This window comes from Pantherophis guttatus, chromosome 2 (assembly GCF_059756535.1).
Source record: "Pantherophis guttatus breed Tessera chromosome 2, ASM5975653v1, whole genome shotgun sequence".
NCBI classification, from domain to species: domain Eukaryota; kingdom Metazoa; phylum Chordata; class Lepidosauria; order Squamata; family Colubridae; genus Pantherophis; species Pantherophis guttatus.
In genome coordinates this window covers 117,287,390-117,310,444 of record NC_142064.1, presented here as the reverse complement: position 1 = coordinate 117,310,444, position 23,055 = coordinate 117,287,390, and the positions used below count along the sequence as shown (strand labels likewise).

The 23,055-nt window shown below is 43.6% G+C and overlaps 1 protein-coding gene across 8 annotated transcripts in view; it reads left to right on the top strand.

Moving 5' to 3' along the window:
• IQSEC2 (IQ motif and Sec7 domain ArfGEF 2) overlaps positions 1-22,190 on the top strand; it is a 145,819-nt gene extending 123,629 nt beyond the window's left edge. For 6 of the 8 annotated variants that reach the window (XM_034434279.3, XM_034434278.3, XM_034434281.3 and 3 more), the window contains 11 exons: positions 8-888; positions 4,009-4,170; positions 5,535-5,657; positions 8,813-8,979; positions 12,258-12,397; positions 12,509-12,634; positions 13,464-13,563; positions 14,037-14,198; positions 14,924-15,097; positions 16,532-16,581; positions 16,936-22,190. In XM_034434279.3, coding sequence (XP_034290170.2) covers positions 8-888; positions 4,009-4,170; positions 5,535-5,657; positions 8,813-8,979; positions 12,258-12,397; positions 12,509-12,634; positions 13,464-13,563; positions 14,037-14,198; positions 14,924-15,097; positions 16,532-16,581; positions 16,936-17,991 — 3,141 coding nt within the window. In that variant the 3' untranslated portion in view covers positions 17,992-22,190. The remainder of the gene's footprint in view (positions 1-7; positions 889-4,008; positions 4,171-5,534; positions 5,658-8,812; positions 8,980-12,257; positions 12,398-12,508; positions 12,635-13,463; positions 13,564-14,036; positions 14,199-14,923; positions 15,098-16,531; positions 16,582-16,935) is intronic. The other 2 variants (XM_087888615.1, XM_034434280.3) reach the window with 1 other exon arrangement.
• Positions 22,191-23,055: the final 865 nt, after the last annotated feature.

Genomic DNA, 23,055 nt, shown 5'->3' with positions numbered 1-23,055 from the left:
TCCATAGGTGAAGTCCTTGGCAGAATCGATTGATGAAGCCTTAAACTGCCACCCACTTGGCCAGGAGGGAGGACCTGGTGGCCCCACTTTGGAAAAAAGTGAATCCAAGGAGCAGCAGGGTGACAGTGCTGCCACTTCATTCAGTGATGTCACACTCTATCTGGACGAAGGCGCTCCCACGTCACCCCTCTCTCTGGAGCGCCCCCCCAGCACTGAGCCCCCAGAGCCTGTTCCGGGGGTGCCCCTCCCACCAGCCCCACGGCCGGAGTACTGGGGGGCGCCCCAGCGGGAGGACAGTCGGGAGAATGGGGGCGGGAGCCGGCGCAGCACACCTTGCATGGAATGCCGGGACTACCGCCTTCGGGGCGCTCACCTGCCCTTGCTCACAATTGAGCCTCCCAGTGACAGCTCAGTGGATCTGAGCGACCGTTCTGATCGGGGTTCAGTCAATCGGGGGCTCATGTATGAGCAAGATGGCTGCAGTCCCCATGGCACCCTCAAACATCCTGGAGGGCCTGCACGCTCCCCACACCCACACCGCCATTATCATCCTGAGAAAAGCCAGCCTCCTCCACCTTTGCCCATCCCACCCCCTCAGGCCCCAGGCCGCCTGCCTCCGCCTCCTCCGCCGGACAACTCGGATGGCGACAACGACAGCCTCAACAGCACCACCAACTCCAACGAGACCATCAACTGCAGCTCAGGATCCTCCTCACGGGACAGCCTGCGCGACCCGCCTCCACCTGCCCCAACAACCACCACGACTGTCGGGGGCCCCTGCAAGCAGACCTACCAGCGTGAGACGCGGCACAGCTGGGATTCTCCTGCTTTCAACAACGACGTGGTGCAGCGCCGCCAGTACCGCATCGGCCTCAACCTTTTCAACAAGTATGACTGGTGTGGTCAGAGTGCCATGGGGAAAACAGTGGATTAAGCATGTTCAGCAGAAGGCTGGGTTAGGCTCCAGGGCTGGTCTGGCTTTACAGGCCTTAGAGATCCAGCTGGATTTAGCATGTGGGGTGGGTGGGATGATAGTGAGTGGTTTCTTGACTTGACGACAGAGGTGAAGGGTCAGCTTTGAGTGTTTTTTTCACTTTTTTTGCTACTTATATCTCTTATCTTTTCTCTGAGGGCTCCAAGCAATATGCTGTACATATGGCTAATTTCATCTCCTGTGGGTTAGATTGGAATGAAAAAGAATGACTGGCCAGTGGGCTCAGGGGTCAAGGGGAGACTTGAATTTGGATCTCCCTGGTGCAAGCCCAGTCTTTATCTCCAAGGATGCATTGGGTATATCCCCATGTCCGAATGCCATGTAGAATTGTTATGGCATTCTCTTTTTAGCAAGGCCATTTGACCGAAGTCCTTCTGCCTATTGTAGCATCCAAACTGCTCTCCAAAATATAGGCAATATGGGGAAGAATCTGCTCTTTGTGTAGCCTGGACTACCAATGTAGTGATTGAGTAACACACAAGGAGCCGAATTTAGTGGTCTGGGCATCTTCTGGATGAAATATGGCCTACAAGAAATAAACAGGTCACATTATAGAAGGACTTCTGCTGGTAAAATTTGGATATTTTATGACAGTCCTTGAAAACATGTTGTCCACAGTATATGTTGGGCAACAATTTTTATTCGTCACACATGCAGCCTTCTATTTCTGAAGGCTTCCCTGGAGACACCCAGTAGACAATCTGAAGGAGGGTTATTTTAGCAACTGGATTTTAATTGAAATTCTGGTTTCCAAAAATTTGATTCCCTTTCCTTCTCAGCATAGTTGGGAGTTAGTTTCTCTTGTCCCCAAATTTTGAAACATGAGATCTTAATCCTAAATAGAGTATATAGTGCCTCTTTACCCATTTCTACCGCTACCTTAAAAAAAAAAAAACAAAAAAAAACCACAGGCTGTGGTCCTGCACCTGATGTGCCAAACCTCAGCACATAAAACTTTTCCAGCCTGATGGCATGAAATAAATGATGATGGGAGAGTATTTTTTTAAAGGACAGGACCATTGCCAGTCTGAAAGTGAAGACCTCACCTAATACCTTTCTGTGCCCCTTTTGCTTTGACTTGACTTTTTTTCCAGCTACTCCATTTGGGCGGTTGCTCCCTATGGTGTCTATCAGGTCTTTAGGCCAAAGCAAAAGAGATGGCGGAAGGCTTAGGTTTTCGCTTCCTCCAGTTCTTAGAGCTTTAATTTCTCCTGAGCCAGACAGCATCTTTTTCACTGGCAGGAAGCAGGCTCTCGGGGGCTGGGAAGCAGCCGTCACATCATATTAACCAGCTGGGATCATGACTCACATTGAAGCCTGGGGCAATGTGCCAGGGTAGGAGATCTCTGTGCCCTTCCTCCTGGAGGCGATCCTTGAGCATTTATTTCTGTGTGCATCCTTCAATCTGGCAAATTGAGGAATTAATCTGGTCCATGATAGGATTGTTTGGTACCAAAGGCAGGAAATCTAAACCTCCCCAAGACTTATACACAGATCAATAGATGTGGACAACGGTCTGTGAGGAAGTTCTCCGCTCTAAAACCCACAATCATGAGCAAAAGCTGCTCTTGCCCACAAGTCTAAACTCACTGCCTCCTGTTGCTACCTCTTTCAGCTCAAAGAATTATGTTCTCGGTTTTGGAATCCTAGTGCTTAACGGCATCGAGTGGGATTTGCAATCCCTAGAACACCTTTAATTCAATGCCTCATTTTTGTCCCTTAAAATATTATGTTCTGGGCAATCAGATAAGGAATTTGGTAAGATATGGCTTGGTGGTGCTTGACTGCTTTCCACTTAATTTCTTCTGGATCCAGAAATTCCCCCTCCCCACCTCTTTTCAAAAATCTCAAGCGTGTATTTTGAAAAGGGTGTTGCTGACATCTTGTGGCTGTAAGGGTGCTAAGTAGGTGGCAGAAAAGACTTCGGAAAGAATAGATTTTAAAAAGATGTTGAATGTTTCTGCCTCCTGAGGCCTTCAGTGGTCCTCATCAGCTAAGTTATTGAGGTTTCCAGATATCAGATCACCATTTCTCTAAAGCAAGGATGAACAACTCCCCCCCCCATTCCATTTTTTCCAAGCCTCCCTCTCCCATTTTCCATAGGAACACACTGTGAATATTCAGTGGCAAATGGCAAAAAGCCTTATAGTCCTTCCTTCCTTACTATTTAAGGCTTTAGAAAACCAATCTCTCACCCCAAGTAGAAAAAGGGGGGGTTAAAGAATGGCCCTACTTTCTCAAGTGACATCATTAATTATACTAAATATCATTAGCCTATCTATCTAGCCATCTAAACAGTCCATTTATTTGAAATATTAACATTCTTCTCTTTGACCCAAGTCAGTGGAGGCAACTTGGTGACCTCCATATATTCTGGATTTTAGATCCCATCTTCTCCAACCACCTGGCTAGCAGCAGCATCTGGAAGGCACTAGGTGTAAATGGGATGACTTAGTTCCCAGCTCACCTACATCTTCTCCCCAGTTATCCCTTGTATAAGTAAGCACACCTGAGGGCTCATTAATGTGTTGCCAACTATGGCAATGAAACTTCATATGTCAGCTTGGTGGGCCTTTCTGCTTTGTTGCTGCTTTAAAGGAGGAATATCTGATTCTACTTTATCACATTTTAAATTTAGTTCAGTCATAATGTGACCGATGGAATTCAGGGAAGGGATCAAAATGAACGAAAACTCATTAACTGTCTATAATGTTTAGCAAACTGCAATAAATATAACTAAACATTGCGTAACTAAGGGCACTTCCATTAGTTTTCTTATTCTCCAGATAAATGACACAAAACTATATTAGGCTGGGCATTCAGGATACTTTCATAATGAATATCTAGAATTTTAATATACAGAAGAGACAAAGTTAGAGTGCTTTTTTGGAAACAGAAGCTTATTTGGAAAAGGGCCAATGTTATCTAATAAAAGAGGTAGGAGGAAAATGGGTTTGGGATAAAAGCGATTTCAGTCAAGCATGAATATAGGCTTCTTCTCATCCCATTGGCAGGAAACCAGAAAAGGGGATCCAGTATTTAATTGAGAGAGGCTTCTTGTCGGATACGCCGGTGGGCGTGGCCCGGTTTATCCTGGAGCGGAAGGGGCTGAGCCGGCAGATGATTGGAGAATTTCTTGGCAACCGGCAGAAACAATTCAACCGAGATGTACTCGAGTAAGGAGATCTATACATTTTTCCTTCCCATTGTCATAATTGATAAATGCCACCCTACCCCTAAGCTTTATTTAAAGCTATAACTTGTTTTTAATGTTTATAGGAGAATGCAAAGAGTGGAATTGTGTCTATTATATATATATACTCTGTTCATTGCATTTATATTGTAACTTTCCTCTAGGAGACCATGGTGGTTTATTTGGGATTCTCGCCTTATTTTATCTCCACAAAACAGCCCCCCCCCCCCCCCAAGGTGACCGAAAGCCATGCAGTGACCTCCGGGATTGAATGGGAGCCCAGACCTGGGAATTCATGGATTAAAAAGATGAATTACTAGAGGGTAGCCTTCTAATTCAGATCTTACCTTAGAGAAGCTCCACCCACCATATAGTATGGCGTTCATAGTAGTAATTCATGTTATAGGTTTGTGTTACATGGATTAATACATTAGACTAAATCAAGATGTGGTTTCTTCCATCTTGGCTTTGTACAGTATGTGATTGTGGCTTTTTAGCCATCGTTACTGGTTTAGCATTATGTATGAACTCAAATATCTTGCTCATTTATCAGCCAACTTACAACTAAATCCAGCCATGTCCTGTCTTTTGAATATTTAGAAGAAATACTATATAAATAAAATATATTATTCTATTGAAGACAAGAGAACATTTGTAGAAAATGACTTTAGATTGGATTAAAAATTGGCCTTTAGAAAAGGAGACATATTACTGATTCTTAGATATTTTAAAAAGATGTCTGTTGGAAGAGAGAAATGAACAAATTTTACAAGAAAGCAACCATTCAAACATCATCAAAGAAGTCTGAATTCCTACTGTATTCCCCCCAGGTGATCATGCTTGGGGACATTGCGGAATGTATCTTTCTAAATGATCTCTAGAAGACTCAGCTACTAAGTTGGGATGCAGTGCATTTTGTGCTGAGAAAAATAGTTAAATAAAGTGATCCATTATTTTCTTTCTTACATCTGCTCTTAAAAATTGTGACGGGATTTCTAATAGTTTCTCCAAATTAGGCCTTACTGTTTATGTGAACATTTTAAAGGAAATATATGGGCTTGAAAATGAAGATGGACAGAGGAAGGAGTATTCTTATACATTTGTGTATGTGTGCCTTCAAATCATTGTAGACACATGGTGACTGCCTGGACAAGTCCCTACAGTTTTCTTGGCAAGGATTTTTGGAAGGGGTGTTCCATTGCCTCCTTCCTAGGGCTGAGAGAGTGACTAGCTCAAGGTCACCCAGCTCATTTTGTGTCTAAGGTGGGATTAGAGCTCACAGTCTCCACCTTATTCATACTGAACCAATATGTCTCTTTTCCTTCCCTGTATTTTTCTGCTTCATAGTTGTGTTGTAGATGAGATGGACTTCTCCAGCATGGACCTGGATGATGCCCTGAGAAAGTTCCAGTCACACATACGGGTGCAAGGTGAGGCCCAGAAGGTGGAGCGTCTCATTGAGGCCTTCAGGTACGTTGAAGGTGGAACTATTTTCCTACAGTTTCCTTTAGCATTTGGAAGTATGGGAGACTAGTCTAGAAAACAGGCCACAGGCAATAGAAACATATAGCTCTGTGCCAGAATCCCCGCTAACCTTGTATTGCACACTTCCATGCTGGACAGCAGCGTCTGCAACAAATCATATCCTCAGGATAGCACATGTGATCATGTAAATCATGTAAATGCCATGATTATGTGTCCCAATGTCTGATGCAACTACCTAATTTATATTGCTTGCTTGATGATGATGATGATGATGATGATGATGATGATTTATTGAATTTGTATACCGCCCACTCCCAAAGGACTCAGGGCGGTGAACAGCCAAATAAAATACATACAATACAAATGTTAAAAAACCATTAAAATACAATTAAATAATTGGCCCAGAAAACGGAATTTAAAACACCCCAAATTCATAAGACAAATTTAAAATTTTAAACATTTTAAAAAACAGTTTAAAAGAGAGGTTAGGCCAGGCCGGCCTGAAAAGAAATGTTTTGATGGCACGGCGGAAAGCACGCAGGTCCGGGATCCTCCATATCTCCGGGGGGAGCTCGTTCCAGATGGCGGGTGCCCCCACAGAGCCTTCTCATCATGTATTTTTAGTCATTTATCCTACCTAGCAAATATTCATGATGCTGGATATGATTAGTGAAAGTTGTAATTCCAATACCTTGGATAAAATTTCACTCTTCAGCTATGATTCCTGTAGGATTTCCTGTTGAGGTTATACTAGCCTGTTGGTATATTCTGCTAATTGGCTCTCTGCAATATCAGGCTGGCTAAAGATGATGGTTTGCTAATGAAAGGGAATATTTGTGTATTGATTCTTGTGCATAGGTTTTAGAGACAGTAAAACATTGGAGCAAGTCTCTTAGGTGTGCAGACTCATTTCCACAGTGTATAAAACATGTTGCAGTGTGTCTAATCTGTCTGTCTGTCTGCCTGTGTCCACTGGCATGAGTCTCATCCATTCAGTCCATCTACCAGAGTAGAATGGGAATGTATGAGCCTGACAAAGCCATCTTCCCCCACACTGAAAGGATGCTCACATTAAAAGAAAATGGAGTCTTTTTTCCATTGTAGAGAAAGACAATGCACCACAGGCCAGTGTGTGATAAGAGTTCCAGCCATTCATCTTGAACAAATGAAGTAGTTTCTCAAGTTTAAGGTCCAAAACGTAGTCTTTAAGAATACCATAGAATGCCTTATTTCTTTTGCTACCACCAGCTGCACTTTTATGAAATAATTACAGGACTGGAAAACTTACTTTAAGAAGCAGAGATCAAGAGAATTGAACATGGGAAATCATGTTCAGAAATGGAGCTTAATTCCCTAAATACTGCTAGTAGCCTTGACAATATGAGCTTCCTCTCTGTGGACCAGTCCCTCCCTCCTCATTTGTCTTAATTGCCTTGCATTCATAATTAGTGAAACATCTTTACAAAATCTAGCGTTTTATAAATATTACTAGGATTTCCTTCTTCAGTGGAAAATATGAAGTCAGGTTATGAAGTGACTCTGGAATTCCAGGTTAAGATAAATCAAAATGAGCTTTGCTGCAGATGTAAAAGCACAATCTGTTACATGTCTGTTTGTTAGTAATCTCCATTTTCCTTGACCTCATAGATAGTCAGTATTCATTTCTAACTAATGGTTGCATGGTTTACTAGGCACTGGTGTTTCAGCAGTAGAACTCTAAGATTAAAGTAGGTAGGAGGGAACAATTATACACGGAAGAACAATCTTTAAATGCTTCTAGATTGGCTATTGAAGACTTTAAAGATGATTATGAATCTAGACATAGTACATGACACATAAATATAAATACATATACATTGTTCAGACATTATATTTCTAAACCATTATAATTCTAATCCATAATTAAGATAAATATATGGTTTGGCATGATATTTGAATTCACAAACCATATCTCAAAATTAAAAGGAGACTTTATAGTAGTTGCAGACTTTATAGTAGTTTGATTTGGGCAATACTGTCCCAATTGAAGAGTATGCCTGATAAATATCCATATTTGGAGGTATGATTTCACCTGTCCATCAAATCATCTAGACGGAATCATTTTATTGGAGATTAGGAATGTTTTTTCTTGTAGCATGATATGATATAGTTTGATTTTGTTTTGCTTGCGTAAGCATTGTGGAATTCTCTAAAACATAAATAGGCAAATTATTAAAGACCAAGGAGCAAACAGTTATTTAATTCATTAAGGAAAATCTCAGGCAATTTAAATACTGAATAAGATCCAGTTTCATTTGTTATATTTTTGTTCCTGTTTATTTTTAGCCTTGTTTCTTTTTAAAGGGCCTCCTTATACAATGGAAAGAGTATAAAAATGCATTATATGGAATTGGAACTGATGTATAAGGCTATTAGTGGGGAGTTCAGCATTTTATTTATTGTAAAATGGGGGAAATAATTTAGAATTTTCCTCAGTAAAATATTTTCTTCCATCAATGTCCTGTGGTTGTATATACAAGTTAATCTTGAGGGACTGCATTTTGGTCCAGGTTAGTCCAGAAAAAAAAGACTTTTTAATTTATAGATACAAAAATACTCATTTATTCATTTACTCCTGCTGTTTGGAGGGAGATCCATGGCTTCAATATTGAGACAATGTATTCTGAATATTAACCAAGTCTGTCAACTAAAGAAAGGGTTAATAATAGATTAATGCAGGAATAAGCCACTCAGAGTTTTCCCAAATGGTGAGATGGGCGGCATATAAATTCAATAAATAAATTACCAATTATATTTGGATATATTGACACATGAATCAGTTCGTAAGGTTGTATTAATCAGATTAATCCAAAGATTCATGATCTAAACTTTCAGTTGATTAACATTATAAAGATAGATTTTATTTGGTAAAACTGATAAATAGGTCAATATGCCCATAAATTTATATATTACCTGCAAATTCATGGCTAAAAGACTTATTTAGAGGTTCAGCTAGTGTCTGTCACCAATATTTTTTTTCATGATGGGTTACCTATATGTCTTGAGCTCAGTGTACAGTTCATGAGAACTGAGAAGTGTGTTATTTGTTTCCCTTTGAATTGTTTGCTTCTTTGTTGTAACCTCAATCCCATTTCTTCCAGCCAGCGCTACTGTGTATGCAATGCCCCATTGGTACGCCAGTTTCGGAATCCTGACACCATCTTCATCTTGGCTTTTGCCATCATCCTTCTCAATACAGACATGTACAGTCCCAGCGTTAAAGCAGAGAGGAAGATGAAGCTGGATGACTTCATCAAAAACCTGCGGGGTAAGCAAGAATCCTCTTTTTAAAAAGAGTCTTTGGAACTCCCAACATCTTTGTTGCTGTTGCTTCTTTGCTTTTCTTTCAATTCCCATGCGGAATATATGTCATTCACTGTTCTCTTCAGTCACTATTTATATGTAATTCTGTGGGAGCTCAGAAAATTGTGAACTGGTTAAGTGCACCATTCATTCACCATTCAGTAAATGCACCATTCAGAAAGTTTTTAGTTTTTTTTTTTTCTTTAGAGGAGACTCAATATTAATGGACTATGAAAAAAATAATAAAATAAAAGTAAAGAATAAGCAAATTATGATATCATTTTTGCAGATGACATCAAGCTGGATGGGAGGGGTAATAGATAACATCTTCAGGAACAAAATCACTATTCAAAATTATTTCGGAAGGCTTGAACATTGGGCCTGAAGCCCAGCAATCTCTTCCTTGTTCTCAAAGCTGAGAATACATGCAAGTTTGTGGACAAGCTTGGTAAAATCTCAGAAGCTAGAGAGATGCAAAAAAAGGTTTGCAGCAATTTTGGAGACAGGACTTCGGTGCCATTAATGACTGCAAATGTTTAAAATGATGAAATTAATTATGTGGCGAGAAAGAGGATGCCCATTCCAGACTTCTGCTTGCTTTGGTCCAGAATTTATAATACCTAGACATAGTTTTTCAGTATTTTAATACTCAAAAGCTTTTGATAGCAAGATGGTGACATCTTAAACATTGCCTCTCCATTTTCTTTAGAGGTGACTCAGCAATAATGGACTATGAAAAAAATAAGAAAATAAAAATAAACAAGAAGCAAATTATTATAGTAAATTTGCAGATGACTTCAAGCTAAGGGAAACAGCCAACACCTTAAAAAACAAAATCATGATTCAAAATTATTTCAAAAGGCTTGAATATTGGGATAAATCTAAGAGCTATCCAGTGAAGATAAATGTCAAGTTGTTCATTTGTGTAGGAAAATTCAGATGCAGAGGTGCAGGATTGAAGAGAACCTGCTTGATGGCAGTGTATGTGAGAAGGTCTAGGGGTCCTAGTGGACCTCCCAACCATATATGAGCCAGCAATGATGCAGCAGCTCAAATAAATGGTACAATCTTTGGCAGCATTGAATTCAGATCGTGGGTTGTAATGATACCTTTGTACCAGAGGTGGGTTTCAGCAGGTTCTGACCAGTTCTGGAGAACCGGTAGCAGAAATTTCGAGTAGTTCGGAGAACCGGTAGTAAAAATTCTGACTGGCCTCGCCCCCTTCTATTCTCTGCCTCCCACGTCATAGCTGATTGGTAGGAAATGGGGATTTTGCAGTATCCTTCCCCTGGATTGGAGAGGGAATGGAGATTTTAGAATATCCTTCCCTGGAGTGGGGTGGGAATGGAGATTTTACATTATCCTTCCCCTGCCATGCCCACCAAGCCACGCCCACCAAGCCATGCCACGCCTACCAAGCCACACCCACAGAACCGGCAGTAAAAAATTTTGAAACCCACCACTGCTTTGTACTCTGCACTTGGAGTACTGTGTTCAATTCTGGCCACTGTGTTTTGAAAAGGACATGAAGAAGCTGAAGCAAGGGGAATTATCAGAACATTAAAGTCTCTGGAAACTTAAGGGAATGGAAAACAACACTGACAGGCATGTTTAGCTTCCAAAGAGAAGACTGTGAAAAATGGAAAAGATTAGCCTTCTGGGGAAATTGGAGATAGAACAAACACTTAACTGTTTGGATTTTTTTTAAAAAAAGAGATTAGGCTCAATATTTGGAGGAATTTCCTGATGGTAAGAAATGTTAAGCAGCTGAATATTCTGTCTGGAACAGTGATGTTCTGCTGCAGGTTTTCAAGAGCTGGATGGTCAGCAATATTGGATTATTTATAAGATTCCTTCCAATTCGAACTTTGTATGATCATCATTACCATGAGCAAAGCAGCTACCAGTTTCAATTAAAATGGAAAGGAACTACAACCTGAGCTCAGTGGTATAATTTATTTCAAAATAGAAATTGATATTGTTTTGATCAAATGCTTTTTTAAGGGATTTCTATACTTAAGATCAATTTGGACTAAACGTAACAGCCAGAATATTGCAGAGCAAAGAACAGCTTCGGTTAAGAGACTTCTGTTTTCCATAATAGAAAAAGTTGCCCAGATCATGTTTCTAGGGAATGTTTAGGACCTAGAATTCTGTGGATTGTGAATAAATATTGCCCATGGCTGAATTGGATAGGATTATGATTATTAGGTTTGGTGGCATGGTCAGCCAGATGTTTAAACTGGATTTGGCATTTTTATCCACCTATCGAATCTTGTGTGCAAGAAGAGCACACAGACTGACAACAGCATGAGAAAGTAGCAGAAATGGTGCATTGGAATATCTCCAAGAAATACCTGCAAGCAAGAACTGATGGGACCATAAAATAGTGAAAATAATAGAAAATGAAGAAGCTAAAGTACTCTGGGACTTTAGAATTCAAACAGACAGGCACCTGCCCCATAACACCCCAGAGTTAACATTTGTTGATAAGAAAGACAAAAAAACATAGATAGTGGATGTGGCAATAGACAGAAGAATAGGAGAAGGAACTTTGGGATGGGGGGGGGGGATCACAAAAAGACCTGCAAATAGAAATAGAATAGAATGTTGTTTTTAAAGACAAACTGTTTAATAAAAATTAATTAATTAATTAATTAATTAATTAATTGAATTCCCCCCCCAAAAAAAAAAAATTAAAAAAAATAAATAGAAACAAAGAATTGCACCTTGGGTGCAATTCCTGAAATTTACCTTAGGCTCTTTGGTGGGAGTATATATTCTCACAGTTCCCAATATGGAAATTGTACTAGCCTGTCAGGGCTGTTGTAGCTTTGAAAATGATATGTGGATTTAGTTTGAACAGTTTTTTTGTGTGTGAAAACATCTTTTTTGTCAGTATGTAATTTATGATGGCAATGGGCAAGGTTGAGGTAAATGATGTAAAACCAACACTTATTGCACAGGTCACTCATTTTCATTTTCTTTGTGGTAATTGTTGCTCCCCTTCCCTTTTTCCCTATCCCACCCTACTGATATTCTGCCCAGGACCTGTGAGATAACTCTTGCAGGAATCTGAATGAATTTCTTGCAAAACTCATTTTTTAAATTGGGCTGAGGCATAAGGCCGTGACTGGCTTACAAGGCCTAAAACATATAATATGTGTGATTATGGTATTATTAGTCAGACTAAATGTGGCCTTTCTGTTCTCTGTTGACTCCCCCTCTTGGTTTCTTTGCCAGGGGTTGATAATGGGGAGGATATTCCCCGTGACCTCTTGGTAGGGATTTACCAGCGGATTCAGAGCCGAGAACTGCGCACCAATGATGATCACGTTTCTCAGGTCCAGGCAGTTGAGCGCATGATTGTGGGCAAAAAGCCGGTGAGTGGAAGCTGTCTTCAGGGGTGATTGACTGTGGCTTGCAAAGAGGGCTTTCCAAGCACTTATTTTCCAGCTCTGCTCCCAGCATGTTCTTCCTCTCTATCCCACCAGGTTCTCTCTCTGCCCCATAGGCGCCTGGTGTGCTGTTGCCAGCTCTATGAGGTCCCCGACCCCAACCGGCCCCAGAGGCTTGGCCTGCACCAGAGGGAAGTCTTCCTCTTCAATGACCTCTTAGTGGTAAGGTCAAGGGTGGTGAGGGAACTCAGCTTCTTTGGGGATAGAACTGGGAAAGTTTCCGTCTTCTCATGCAAAACTTTTGAAAAGCCCAGGTGATGAAAGGCTTGGAAGAAGATGGGGATTGTCGAGAAGCAAAGGGGCCTAGAAAGGCTGTTTCTATCAAGTGGGGCCATTTGCTGGCTTGCCACATCCTGGATCTCTTTTTCTGTTTTGCCTTCCTAGTTGAGCCAACGTCACAGAGGAAGTACTGAGAGTATTTCAATGCTGGAGATAGATTGATGGATAAGAATGAATGGAAATAGGCTTTCTGGTAAAATGGCATACTGGGAAGGAAAGGGACTCTTTGAGGAGAAAAAAATTTAAAAATTCACGCCCATTTGAAAGGCATTGGACTGGTAGTACCATCATAGTGTTGTAAAATTATTTTTTTAAAAAAAGTAATTTAAAAGTTAGAATTTCAAGGCTGTGTCTGAGAGAGAAATCAACGAGGGCTTCCACCGTGGAGCAACATCCCATTTTGCTGTGAAAATGTGTGATGAATTAGACACTCATTTTATATAGTTTATGACTAATGTGAGATGGAAATACTGGACTGCCTAATGTGGCACTTTTTTTAAAAAAAAAAGTGCCACATTAGAGTCAGTTGTGTTCAGCCATATGAAAGGAGATTCCATTTTACTTTAGTATTACATACAATAAACGTGTTATGTTATTTTTTCAGTGTGCTCTAGATTAGAAAACGAAGCATGGTGGTTGACTCATGGTTCTCTTTCCTCCCTATTGATCCTCTTTTCCCCAACATCAACCCTTTGTGGCCAATGATATTCAGGTGACAAAGATTTTCCAGAAGAAGAAGATCCTTGTGACCTACAGTTTCCGCCAGAGCTTCCCACTTGTTGAGATGCAGCTACAGCTCTTTCAGAATTCCTGTGAGTGTCCCTGCCTGAATTCCCAACAGAGAGGCCTTATAGTCACCTCTCTATGGGCTCAGACCCCATGATACATTACTACCTGCTCCAATTATAATCTTTCTCCTTCTCCCCATCTTGATCCTTAAAGTCCCCTTTAAAGAAGACTTGTTGGCCCTTCAGTGCCTACTACAGCAACAACAGATTCATTGGATCCCCTACCTATCCAGAATTTTCTTGCTCTGTGCTTCCCAGGCAGGCTGAGAATGCGACTCAAACTAGCCTGGAATTGTCCAGCTGGGGCAGGCACGTTTATCTTTCCTACTGTGAGCCAGATTCTGAAGGGCCTTTGCTCTTTGCTGTTAATTATCCTTCATTCATTCATTCTTGGGTTGACCCTTCAGGAATAACCCATCACTGACCTATTTCATGATTGCTATCCTTGCTTTGCAATGGGCTCATCGTCACCCAGCATCTGACTTTCTTCCAACCAGATTACCAGTATGGGATTAAACTACTCTCAGCTGTCCCCGGTGGGGAACGAAAAGTCCTGATCATCTTCAATGCCCCCAGTCTGCAGGATCGATTGCGTTTCACAAGTGATCTGCGGGAGTCCATCGCTGAAGTGCAAGAGATGGAGAAATACCGTGTGGAATGTGAGTGAGGAACTGCTATGGTCTAGATCCGTGATGGCGAACCTATGGCACATGTGCCACAGGTGGCACGCGGAGCCATATCTGCGGGCACACAAACGTTGCCCTAGCTCAGGTCCAGCAACATGCGTGCACCAGCCAGCTGATTTTCGGGCCTTCTGGGCCCACCGGAAGTTGGGAAACAGGCTGTTCCTGGCCTCCAGAGGGCCTCGGGGGGGGGGCGTTTTCGCCCTCCCCAGGCTCCTAGAAAGCCTCTGGAGCCTGGGGAGGGCGAATAATGGGCCTACAGTGCCATCTCGTGCCAAAAACGGAGGGAGCGTTGGGAGGTTGCGTGGATATGCGCGGGGGGTATTGAATTATGGGTGTGGGCATGTGCATGTGTGACCCCCCCGTGCTCCCCCCACTTTTGGCACGCAACAGCAAAAAGGTTTGCCATCACTGGTCTAGATTTGTTATTACAAGGAATGTATTTGAAAATGGGCATGTGCTTGAAAGCTTAGAAATCAGATGGGAATATTGCATAAGCTTCCTATAATTAGAAGTCACTGCCCTTCCATGTGGGATGATATTTCACAAATATTTATGGTACTTGTCTATTGTTTCCAAATGTAGTCTTTGGACTGCATCATTATTAATCAGAAATGCAGCCGCTCTGTCATTCAAGGCTGAGGCACCAGCCTAAGATCTGTAAATAACCAGTCTGCTTCTATCTTATTCTTCCATCACAGCGGAGCTTGAAAAGCAGAAAGGAGTAATGCGACCCAACGCCTCTCCCTCTTCTGGGCCCAAGGACACCGTGAATGGCACCCTGACCCGGAGCAGTCTAGAGGATGCCTATACTATGGGAGAGGGCCTGAAGAGAAGTGCCCTCAATAGCTCCCTGCGTGACCTCTCTGATGCTGGTGAGGGACAGGGGTTCAGGACTCTAGGTTCTCTCTATGGCTCTAGGAGAAGAGACCGTGGGAGGCTCAGGGCTGGGATGAAGATCAGGAAAGAACCAGAATTTCTCCATTTATGCTGAGGAGAACCTATGATGAATATCACCAGATTCCACGGAACGGAAAAGTGTGGCAGAATGTAGCAGATGACATCATCAGTGTCCTGGAGGCCTCTCTAGGAACGCAGGTGGAAATGCTTAGTTGCCCTTCTGGTATCCAGGTTCTGGGTTCCAGAATTTGAGCCAATATATGCATTTGACAGAACCTTCCGGGACACTTCCTAGACTGTATTCCTTCAGGTTTTAGATTGAGCGTGGATAACTATTTTGAGGAAGCCAAGGGCCACAGTGAGCAGAGCTGTGACTCTTGGCTAAATCAACAGACTTAATATTTCTTTTTTGATTTTCCGGGATTGGCAGAGGGGGATTTAAAGTGTTCTTAATGTTTAACACTACAAAAAGCCTCTTTTGTACCTAACTATGAATATACATACGCTACCTCAAAATGGTGTGTTACTATGCCACCAGGTTTTGGTAGCATTTGTGGGCTTTGTGGGATCCTGGCTGTTGATTGGCCACCTTGTTGTTTACTTCAGATGCTCTCTTATGAACAAGAGAAATCCCTGCAAGTAAAAAAAAAATAGGGAGAAATTCAGACCGAACCTTTCTCCCTTGGCTTCCTAGGTTTCTACTTGCAGGAAGATTTTGCATGAGGGGAGCTTTGCAAGATGGAGCACCCATCACCACCTTTAAGCTGGAGCAATGCAGCCAAGGAAAAGGTTTTAGCACTTGAATTTGTTAAAACTGGCTCTGTCACAGCTCTCTTAAAAACCCAGCTCCATTCAAACTTTAACTTAATTCCATCCCAGAAATCAGTTTATCCCCAAAATATAATTGTTATGGCTCCCTCTACTGGAAAAAAAACATCCTTTATGCCTGGAAAAAGATTTCCACCATTTAATTCTCTTCCATAAAACCGATTCAGGAATAAGAAATCCCCAGGATTTTGGAATGTAAGAATTTATCAAATAGCTGGTGAATGGATGAATGGATGGATGGATCTCTTTCTCTCTTCCAAACTTTGAGTGAGGAAGAAATGTAGTTGCACTCTGAGTCTCAGGAGTGCAGAGGTCGGGGGTGATGGGTGCACGATATCTCTGTACCCCAACCCAAGTAATTTTACTGCAGTAGAAGAGGCCTGCTCTGTTACTAAAAGGAGGTGAACAAGGGCAAGACACTGTTTCCCTCTTTTCTTCTGCTAACTCTGCCTTTGCTCTGCTGCTCTGCTTTGGTGGGATGGGATGGGGGGACTTTCTTCCCCCTCGCCTTCAAAATTGGAGGGTTGGCGCAACGGGGAAGGGGTGAAGTTCAGGTCTCGCTAATCCCTGCTCTGTTGCAGGCAAGCGGGGCCGCCGTAACAGCGTGGGATCCTTGGACAGCACAATTGAAGTAAGTGGGCTAGAGGAAAACCAGCCCAGGATGGGTGGAGGAGGGAGGAGAGGGATGCAGGTGGGGTCCCCCTGTCCTTCTCCCGCTTTCTGCCTTGCAGCTTCTGTCTCTTCTTTTCTGCCCACCTCCGGAGGGAGGTCAAAGAGCATGCGAGTCCTTCCCTTGCTTTGGGAGCCTTGACTTCCTTTCCCAGAACTTTTTACTTTGATTTGAGCCAAGCCTGATTGAGCAAATCTAGGGAAGTCCAGACTGTTGGCCTAGGCTTATAGACACCGGTTGTTTAATGCCCCGTCTTTCTCTCCCTTCTCTTCCTCTTTCTTCTGCCTTTCCACCCTCATCCCTTGTGTCCTCCAGGGGTCTATCATTAGCAGCCCACATCCCCATCAGAGGGCGCCACCACCACCTCCTCCAGAGGAATACAAGCCCCAACCTCGCCCCCCCTCGAATTCGTCCTCCTTCCTGGGCTCCCTGTTTGGCAGCAAGCGTGGGAAGGGTCCTTTCCAGACTCCCCCCAGCCAGGCCTCAGCATCCTCTTCTTCGGCCTCTTCATCTCACCATCATCTGCCCCAGCACCACCCACATCACAGCCACCCCTCCCTCCCTGACGTCAGCCAGTCTAAGCTGCAGGCACTCCATGCCCAGTACTGCCATGGCCCCTCTGCCCAGCCGCCGCCACCCCCTTACCCCCAGCAGCCCCCTCCCCCTCAGCAGCCAGCACCCCCACCCCCACCTCTGGCCCTGCCCTCCAACCCTCTGCCACCTCAGATGCAGCGCTACCACCATTCCCAGCAGCCTCCTCTCTCAGCTCCCCCTCAGAAGCAGGCAGTGCCCGCTTTCCCTACCCCACAACCCCACCACCACTACACGCTCGGTCGGCCTGGGCAGCAGAAGCGCCTCCAAATGGCTGCTGCTGCTGCCCAGCACCCCCCCTTCCCTCATGGGCGCCAGCCCATCTCACCGCTGCCCCTCTACAGCCCTGCCCCACAGCATGCCCTGGCCCACACGTACCCCCAGCAGCTGCATCAGTCGGGGATCAGTGGGCAGCACACCCTGCACAGGCAGCAGGCCCCAAAGCACTTTATTTTCAGCCATCATCCCGCACAGCTCCTACAGCGGCCTCCGCCACCCTCTGGCATGGGGCCATATCCTGGGCATCATGGCCATCCTCAGCCACACCACAGCCAACCCCCAATGCCCCCGCCTCATTCTCCCATTCCTCCGCATCCTTCTTACCCACCTCTTCCCCCTCCATCACCCCATACGCCTCTCAGCCCCCACTCTCCGGCTGCTCCTACGTCCCCTCTGGCCCAGCACATGCCCATGCACCAGGGGGGTCCTCCACCCATGCCTCCTCAAGGGCCCCCAAATCCCAAGCCTAAGCCGGTCAACAGAATCAGCACCGTTGTGTGAACAACTGCCACCACAATGGAACTGATAGCAGATCTATAAATATATAAATAACAGAGCTTGGGGCCTCCCCTGTTCCAGCTGAAGTGATGGGGAAGGATGGAGGTCAGGAGGGTGTCTAGATTTTATGGCCATTCCCTTTCCTCCTCCCCACTCCACATCCCATCCCTCTTTTTCCTAGGATCAGAACTGAGAGAGGGCATCCCTTGGAAAGGAAGAAAACCTGGACCTGCAACGCCGTGCGTGGCCGGAGGGGGGTACAGCTTCACATGGGCTTTGCTTTTGGGAGCTCTGCCTCTTTTCTCTTCCTTGCGGGTCATCTGTCCCCGCTCCTACCATCTTTTTCTGAGCATCTGTGGACAGCATGGTAGTTTTGTGGTGACCGTGGATGGCAGAAGTATAAGCTGCAGTGTTGGGGAAAGCAAGTGTTTGTGTTGTCTTAGGAGTATGGCCAAACAGGTAAAATTTATCATCCCAACTTTTAGTAACTTTTGTGTTTGGGGGCAGCAAATTCTTTTCTGATAGCATGACTTCATGATGGGGTGATGGGGAGGGAAGAAAAGGAAGGAAGGAAAGGAAGGAAGGAAGGAAGGAAGGAAGGAAGGAAGGAAGGAAGGAAGGAAGGAAGGAAGGAAGGAAGGAATCAGTCATATGATTTTGCTACATACTCCCATTGTCAGAAATGGGCAGAGATAATCATACTATCTGCTGTATGTGGGATACCTGCTAGTCTCCCAGGCAATCTTGCCCAGTGGTGGTTTTTAATGTGCAGAGGAAGCTGTTTTCTTCTGCTCAGACTCTCTCCCCAGAAAGCACTAATCCAAACAAGACTTTTCAGAAGTCTCTTTTCTTTTCTCTCTCATTGGCCCAAGAATTTTCTGATAAGAATAAAAGCTTTGTATTTTTAAAATTTTAACAGGTAGCAGATTGTTCCTGTGGCTGCCTTCTGTGTGTCATGTTTAAACTGCAAATGGCATTTATGAATCCTCCTTTCTAGTGGTAATTTTTACTCAGAAGAATGACTGAAGAAGAATCTTTTTTTTTCTGATTTACCCCCAAAAAATATGTTTTCAGTCTGATTAACCCACTTTTTAATAGGTCCTATGGACCATGAACTCACTTTTTGTCATGGCAAACAGCCCTGTAAATGCAGAAAGTAGAACAGAGTTCTAAAGACCATAGATGAAGTTTTGGGGCTGCATTAAACACTTTATTCATTGCCAAATTCTACAAAGTGGCACAGAATTTGTGTATACAGCAGGAACCAGGAGTTTAGCCCTTCTCAAGTCTGTCATTTTCCCCTTGCAACTCCTCATAAGCCTCCATTTTCCCCAATCATCTGTCTTTATTTGGGGAAAAGCAGCCACTTCTTGTAGAATATAACAAGCAAGGAAAAGCTCATACTGCCCGTTTTCACCTAAAATGTTCTTTATTGCCATGACTTGACAATATTTCAAGGCAGTTTTATTTAATACCCACTTTCATACACCTGGCTGTGGCATGGAACTGCTGTGGTATTAAGCAACTGTTGTTGCCGAGTAACTTCTGACTTTGATATTAGTGCTGATGGGAGTGTGCCTTCCTGTCTCTGTCAAAGGGGGTGGTTCCATTACCACAGAAAACCTCAGGCAGGTGCTTTATTATATCTGAAAAAAATAACTACACATATGGTAACTACACATTTCTTCAGCACTGTGGGTATCAGCATGCCCCTTGTGCAGGTTGTTCTTCAAAGATGCTTCTGTGTTTTGGTGTCCTAGATGCCGTATTTTTCGGAGTATAAGACACATTTTTTTCCCCCCTAAAAGAGGCTGAAAATTTGGGTGCGTCTTATATTCTGAATGTAGCTTTTTCGAAGCTTTTTTTCAGCCCTAACATGCTAACAAGGCACTAGCTAGCGATCTTCTCCTTGACTCGCGCTATCTCCATGCTTTTCTCCGACTCTCAGCTGTTCTTTAGAAGCTTTTTTTCAGCCCTAACCAGGGGCTAGCCAAGTGAAGCGATCTCCCCGTGCTTTGACTGCTTTTCTCATTGCTGCTTCCTCTCAGCTGTGCATTAGAAGCTGTTTTTTTATTCCCAAGCAGGGGATAAAAAACCAGCAAACTAATGTGCTGAAGCTGACCAGACTAAGGACGCTAGCCAGATGAATACCTGATAGGCAGATTTCTCTCTTCCCCCCCCCCCCCCCATTTTCCTCCTCAAAAACTAAGCTGGTCTTATACTCCGGTGCGTCTTATACTCCGAAAAATATGGTACTTTCAATCTGACTTCCCTCAATTTGCCCTTGAGGGAATTACTAGACAAATACTTTGTGTTTTAGAAAATAGGCTCTTCCGCTTGAAAGCTGTCTTACCTGTTGACTTAATCTATAGAGAGAAAGATACATCGTCAGTCACCTGCAGCATGTGGAGCTGATGAGTCCTTGGGGCCCTCTGCCCTTTTGAGGAGGTGATGAAGAGAGGCTGTCTTGGTAATTTGCAGAGTTTGTCAGTTTCTGCTGTTTCAAGTAGAGAAAGGAAAGAGACTCGGATGGGAGATGTGAAGGATCTGTGGGGAAGAGACAAGTCCAAAGTATGGAGAAGTCTGGGACATGGGAAGGGAATGTGTTCTGCCCTCTCAGTTCTTATTCATAAAGGGCTATTTTTACTCCCTTCTTCTCCTCACCCCTGCTCTGGGGTTTGCACTGAATCTATTTTTAAAGATAGAGACTTCTATATTCTTGGGCTTTATGAACCCACCCCTAATTGAATCGGAGAGGGAAGAATAAACTGCTGTGATCGCTTTTCTCCTAAATTGTTTCTTCATCCACTCAGTGCATTAATGCCTGGTAATGGAGAGGTAGAGTAGAATTCTCTCCCAATTAGTTCCTTTGGGAAGTTAGATGCACTTTAATCCCTGTGCGCTGTGTTTCCAGAAAAAGATGGCATCCAGTTCTGCTGCCCCAAATCAAGCTTACGGGGCACATCCAGACCTCACCTTCTTCCTTCCCTCGAGGTGCTACATTGTTCTGCCACTCACCTACCTTGCCTAGTAAAGTTAAGAGGTGGGCCCTCCTCCTAGGTCTTCTTGTTTTAGCTTTGGACAAAGAGAGAAAAGGCTGGATTAACGATATCAAGTCATCATTTCAGAAAGTAAGGAAATGATGCCTGAATTAACAGTGCCTGTTTTTATATTTTTAAGGAGATGCTATGGATTTTGGATGGAAGAAATTATTTTATTGCTTAATAAAATGCAAAGAGGTGCTCCCCAGATTTCTAATAATAGAAGCACACTATTTTTTCCCCTAGCTTAGAAGAGGGAAGTAGAGCAGTGACCCTACCAAAATGCAGACTAGCCACCTCTGAAGGTTAGCGCTACTGGCTGTAGAAAGTTAGGCTAGCCTCAGAGGTTGCCCAAGCTAAAAAATACTTCATCCAGCTGGCTGCACCCGCTGCCCTCTTGATTCTCTGAATTACCACTGCCATCTTCCCCAGTCAGAGGTAGGAAGATTATTGCTCAGTCAGTGATGCAGAGAATGTCAGGGAGAAGCTTGGCGTAATGGCTTGTTGTGGCCTGTATAGGCCCTGCTCAAGCGCCCTGCTAAACTCACAGAAATGACTGCTCTAAGGGGAGCCAGTTGAGTGAAAGGTGAGATTTTTCTCACTCTTTTGAGGAAGGGGGAAGACTAGAGAGGAGCAAATGGTAGAGGGTCTCAGGAGGCTTACGGGTTTCTTGACTCCCACATGTTTGAAGCACTAGGCTTCATTGCCCTCTGCCAACCAATTATGCTCCACAGCCTTGAGAGAGAAGCCAGGAATCTTTATCAGGTGGCAGCTCAGGCCTCTGTGTGCCACCTTGCAAAGTCCTGGGTTCCTCCTCTCCCCCACATCACACCCCATGTCAGGTCTTCCTACCCTGTGCCCCACCCCCGAGCATGCACTTTGTCCTTGCCCTGCACTGCACTTCCTGTGTTGGGTTTGTTGCTGTACAGATTTCCATGTATATAATATATATTATAAATACCAGCCTTTATGAGGGGGGTGGTGTCTCCAGCCCATGTATTTTCTATAGCATGGGGCTTCCCCTCTGCTCCTTCTCTCAGATTGACTGTATTTTTGTTTCCTTTCCTTCTCCCCCACCACCCAATCAGTTCCACTTTGTATATATGAAAATGTATATTTGATGCTTCATAAACTGATCAAATGTCCTTGCTGTGTGAAAAAGGGTTGTCTTGTGTGTTATTTGCCTAACTTAGTCATGTAGCAAGTTGAGTGTGTGAAGCTTGATTCAACAGACCTTCCAGCCTTCAGGATGCCAGCCGTGAGCTTGTTTTTAGTAGCATTTTCCACCTAACCTATAAGCTGTACCCGCTCAGGCTGTAGGGGAGCAGCCCCTATCAATGGATCCCCCTCACAATAATCCTTATAATGTGCAGCTTTTCTAAGCCCAGTCTATCTTTTGGGAATGTGCACCTACAAGCAGAAATGGCTGTCATCCAGAAGGACAGAAGTGTCAAGCCACCTGTTTACAGAGGGTGCTGCAGACAACAGTCTCCACTCATCCATCCAACTAGCAGCAAAATATGAAAAAACAACCCTGGTGTCAGTTAACCATCCTTTTAAGCACAAAGGATAACACAAGAAAAAACATGTGTCACCATACCACTTAAAGCAGCAACCCCAGCCCCAAAATGCCACAGAAATTTTGCACACCAATTTGAACTAACTGCTGAATGTTGAAAAGACATTTACAGGATATATGAACCAGACCATCAGGTTATCACTCATTTCAACCCTGAGCTACAAATATTTTCCTTTATAGTTATGGCTTACTTATCCCTGGACAGCTTGTGTAAGGAAAACTCGATCCATGTCAATCAAATTAATTCAGACTCCCCAGATGCATATTTTGACTTTTATTCCACATCCTACAACAGCATTTAAAAATCCATTTTGTAACACATTCAAATCATTTTGCTTTCTAGTCCCTTCTTCTGGGATGTAGAATTTAAGCCCAGCATCAGCACTTTGTATTTTTGGATGGCTGTTGGGATCCAGGCACCCTAATAGGAACTTATAATTATCAACT